Below are 5,000 nucleotides of genomic sequence, written 5' to 3' on the forward strand. Positions count from 1 at the left end.
GGTGAAACTTTTTGTTGAATAAACGTGACTAGGTGCGAGATGTGAATTCGCAGTAGTTGATACCGTTAAAAGACAATGGCGAATTTTGCAACAAATGCATTCCACAAATATAACGAAAAATTAGCCAAAAACGTATTCTGTATACTGTACAAAGAAAAAATTTCGCAGTAAATTGGTTTTGATTTTCTTTTCCTGTGAAAAAAGAAATTACAGTTACAGCATGGACATAAAAACTATGAACACTCAATAATGGAAACCTCTTTTGGTGAATTTTTGGAGTATTTCTTGCGCGGGTAAGAGGACGGGAGAGGGGGTGGGGGGTGGGGGGGTGTCGTAGTACTCGGCTGTGATTGGATTACAAAATAATAAAAAAGCCATGATTGTTCACGGTTCAAGTGTTTGCATTGTAAAATTGACAAAATGCTTTCCTGCAATCATTGCACATTAATGCAGCAGCCACAACCACGCTCTGCGGGAGATTCCCTGGCATACAGCAGATCACGTGATCAAATTGTCCACAGACAATATGCAATTTTTTTGTGGTAGTGCACTACACACTGTCACCGGGATGTAACGAGTGTCCTTGGTGGCAATAGGCCCGCAGCGCGTGCATAAATCACGAAAATATACAGGTCTTTGTTGGAAGTGTGCTCGAGTTTCAACAAAATTAGCCCCCAAATCGGCAAGAATCAATATCAATATCAATATTTGTTTACTTTTGCATCAAAATTTGTTTTGCATAAAGCAGTCTAACAAAATCTGTACCTTGCTTACTTCGCATTTTTGAGCGTTGAAATAGAATTTTGGGTTCTTTGTTTCTGGCGCAAAGTGGTATATTTTTGAGGTCTCCCATCCAGATACTAACCCCACCGGACAGGACTTATTTTCAGTGAACTTGAGTATTACAAAGTTGTCAGACTCTCGGAGTGCACACTTAAAACTTGTGGTAAAAAAGAAGTTGTAAGGGAACTTGAAAATGATCAATATGTCAGCCTCGAAGCCAACGTCTCTTAGCCTGCGAAAGCAGACTTATTTCCGGCGGTCGTTCCCGAAAAATCGCTTCTGCGAAACCGAGCTGCAAAACGATTTCTGTGACTCTATTGCTTTTGTTTTAATTTTTTTTGGCCAATCACGTTACATGAGAGAACAGAGAGTCGGGTGATCTCCGTGGAATTCGTGTGATCGTTGTCACTAGCGAACCTTCGAAACGAACAGCTATGAGTGAAACGCTAAAGAATTAAGATTCCCTGCGGTGGCAAATGTTGCATTCTTCGACGGACAAATAGTTTAGTGGCAAAGGAGAAGATAAATGTGTTTGTAAGAGTGTTTTGGACATCTCCTCTTTGATACTTCGAGCCGATTTATGTGGGCTAACGGCCGCACGAAATGCTATTATCGACCGCTACGATACAAGAAAGCTGTACTTAAAGAGGACGAGCTTGAGGACTAAATTAAAAGACAGTTTGACGGTGACCTTACTCTTCGAGTTAAGAGATCGGGTTAAGATTAAAGCAGCGCACTGGAGGCAAAGAAATGTCTGAGTTTTGGTGACGCTTGCTCGAAAATTTCGACGTAGTAAAACTATACAGGAAAGCAACCAGTAAAGTCGGCCCGAGAGCCGTTTAAGCCCCGGAGTATGCATAAACCGGATTGTGTTGGGCATTCTTAGCCCTTCACTGATCGATTCCTTTTGTTTTTGTTTTTTCATTGGTAATGGGTAAATCGTAATCACAATATTTTTCTCGGAAGAGCACCGCACGGTCCAAAACACCACAAGCAAGTACTTTTCAAATGGTGTAGGTAAATTGACGAAAACAACGCGTTTCTTCTAGGCCGCAACACACTTGATCGCATCCTCCTGGTGGCTACTTAACTTTTAAATACCGAAAATCTCACAATCTTTTTAATATCCTCCATATTGCCCGCCATTAATCTGACTTTTGTTTACGTGGACAACGCGCAAGTACTTTGTGTGTTCCCTGCGTGTTGGTTCTGGAGATTTATGAGCCTAATTCTGATTGGCTAAGAATTTTACGTTACAGAAATCGTTTTCGGGGGAGAGAAACGATCGCCGGTAATACGTCAGTGTTCGAAGGCTATTGTCTCTGGATGCCCTTTTATTTTCTTCAATTTTTCTGGGTTTAGTATTTTGCTAGTAACCCCATGTCTTCTCAGGGGGTTATTTATCTAACACATCTACCATGGCACTATAATGATTTACGATACCAGCTCTCAGTTTATATAATGGAATCAAGCACTGCGTTACTGCACTACCACACGTACGCAATGCGGAGCGTTACTAAACACAGGAACGGAACGGAATATACCGGAATGAGGCAGAATAACACCGGAATGAAACAAAATGAACAAGAATGGTACCGGAATATGCCGGAACGAGCCGGAATGACACCCAAATAAACCGGAATACAGCGGAATGAACCTGAAAATGCCAAAATTTAGTGTTGTAGTTAAGGCCGACCGATTTTCGTTCATTTCTGTCAGCTTTTGTTGTGTCACATGATTCCCTAAGGGAATTGCATGTGTTTTTTGCCTTTTGTAACAATTGGAGCACTTCGGTGATGAGAACAATTTGACAGGTATATCCGTCGCTAAATGAATAATTATTTGTTGTGGAAGTAATAGGGCGTTACCAAGAGCCATAATGGGACCATTATGGCTTTTGGAGTTACTTAACACAGGGACGGAATGGAAAGAAACGGAATATACCTGATATGCCGGAACGAGGCGGAATAACACCAGAACAAGGCAGAATAAACCAGGACAAACAAGGAAACACTGCTTCCAGGTTGGATGGCATTATTGCCAACAATCGGGAAGAGAAAAAGAGTTTTCCGGTTTGCGCGAATCTATTTCCGTATATCTCCATCACGTGGGGGTCGTGGAAAGCAGGCAAGCAGCAACGGTAATTAGTTTGTGGTTCGCTGAACTTGATTGTGATTGGTCAATACACAACTGACCTGTCAGAATGAAATAAAAATGTTCACGGGTTTTCTGACTCGCACAGTGAAAGCTGCCTCCGAAATCCATAGAAAAAAACAACAGTCCATTTTACAGTTGTGTCCTTAGTTACCTGGTCTAGGAATGAAAGTGAGACTGGAGCTGACCTTGTTTTGATAAAAACCTCACTGCTTTTCTTATGTAAATTCTTACTAATTAGCATGACAACAACATAATTAACATGAGAAAAGGAGGGAGGTCTGTATATAACAAGGTCAACACCAGCCTCACTTTCATTAAAGGCCAGATAACTAAGCACACAACTGTGAAGAGGTCTATTAGAATAGCATTCTGTTTCTCTTGCTACTGTATTTGTTCACGAATAAAATATGACTTTCACAACAAATAATTATTCATTTGGCGACGGATATACCTGTCAAATTTTTCTCATGACCGAAGTGCTCCAAATGTTACAAAAGGCAAAAACACATACAATTCCCTTGGGGAATCATGTGACACAACAAAAGCTGACAGAAACATCCGAAAATCGGTCGGCGCAAACTTAAACATGCCATGCCAAATTTTGGCATTTTCAGGTTCATTCCGCTCTATTCCAGTTTATTTGGGTGTGATTCCGCAAAACAGTCCCGTAGTCGATGAATATGAATATTATGAGACTTAACTTCAAGCAGTAAAAACGGACTGCCACCGCGGTCCGCAGTCCTGCAGCTGCTTCTTACGGGATAGCGACAATTTGCAAATAATAGCCCTTTTGACGGTTAGTTTTTCTCATTTGCATTACATTATAATCTAGCATGTATGTGAGGCAATTTCGGGCTATTTTGTAGTTTTAACCCGAAATGGCCACGTTAGATTACATTGTAATGCAAATAAGAAAAACTAACCGTGTAAAAGGGCTATTAAACACGAATTCTGTTCAACTCCGGTCCGGACCCGCCGCTATGTTGAAAGCCGAGAAGACCCTGGAACGAGGTTGAACTTTTCATAGATTGTGGTCCAAATACCCCTATTTCCTTTACCTTGGGAAATAATCACATTGCAAGGCTTAAAAACTTAAAAGGCTTAACAGTTGACGTCTTACCATTAATTGCAGACGAGGTATTATTCGGAAAACTATTACATGTAAAGACAACGAAGGTCAACATCAACACCTCATGCCATTCAAACTACTTCGGAGTTCCCATCGAATGTTTAAATTTCGTGGTCAAAAGTTTTGGGATTTGGGCCAGTAAGGGGAACGTAACATCACGCTTCGAAAAGCGCTCTTAACGACTAGCACCTGTATGTAGGTTATCCCAGATACAATCCCGCCTTGTAAAATGGCGCTACGTTCTAGCTCACCAACTAATTTCTGAGCAAAGCTGGCATTGTGATTAATTAATCCGATTGTGTTTAAAACCTCGATAGTCTCTTTGAAAGGCGTACTTCACATCCTGCCAACGCTAACGTAATTCTCAACGGTGTCTCTCGAACGAATATCTACGGCTGAAAAATCGTTTGCGTTCGGATGCTTTCTTAAACAAGCGCGCGTCCCTAATTATAAATTGAATGAGTTGTCATCGTAAGTACTGCACAAGATGGCAAAACGTTCCGGAGTATTAATTAAGCACAGGAGCAAAAGTTGAATTTATGTTAATTTATCGAGATCACTCACCCATCCACCATTCTTTCTGATCCAAGGACTTAGCCGTTTGGCGGTGAAACGTCCCATCCAGCCTGATACATTGCGGACAAATCTTGCATCACCTGCTTGGGTAAAATCATAGGCCAAAGCGCCGGCAAATGCGTAGACTGCTACAATCCTTCCCCAGCTAATCCCTGAAGCAATAATCTGCTCGGAGACACGATTAAACATGTGACACATTAAAATGCCGAGGTTAATTCTGAAGTTCAATTGTTGCAAGACATCATTGTATAGTCGTGGGTATGTACTCTCCAGTAAGGTACCGATTTCGCACAATGTCCTCACCACATCCTCAGAACAAGTCGATGATATACTTTCCTCTTTCTTTCGTTTTTTC

General features: G+C 41.3%; 1 protein-coding gene across 1 annotated transcript in view; it reads right to left on the reverse strand.

Moving 5' to 3' along the window:
* The window catches only part of LOC137993264 (bcl-2-related ovarian killer protein homolog B-like), a 7,066-nt gene that overhangs the window by 1,722 nt on the left and 344 nt on the right, over positions 1-5,000 (reverse strand). Inside the window, exon 1 of the mRNA XM_068839000.1 lies at positions 4,634-5,000. This exon is cut by the window's right edge and continues 344 nt beyond it. Within this exon, the coding sequence (XP_068695101.1) occupies positions 4,634-5,000 (367 nt within the window). The remainder of the gene's footprint in view (positions 1-4,633) is intronic.

This window comes from Montipora foliosa, chromosome 2, assembly GCF_036669935.1.
Source record: "Montipora foliosa isolate CH-2021 chromosome 2, ASM3666993v2, whole genome shotgun sequence".
Taxonomy (NCBI): domain Eukaryota; kingdom Metazoa; phylum Cnidaria; class Anthozoa; order Scleractinia; family Acroporidae; genus Montipora; species Montipora foliosa.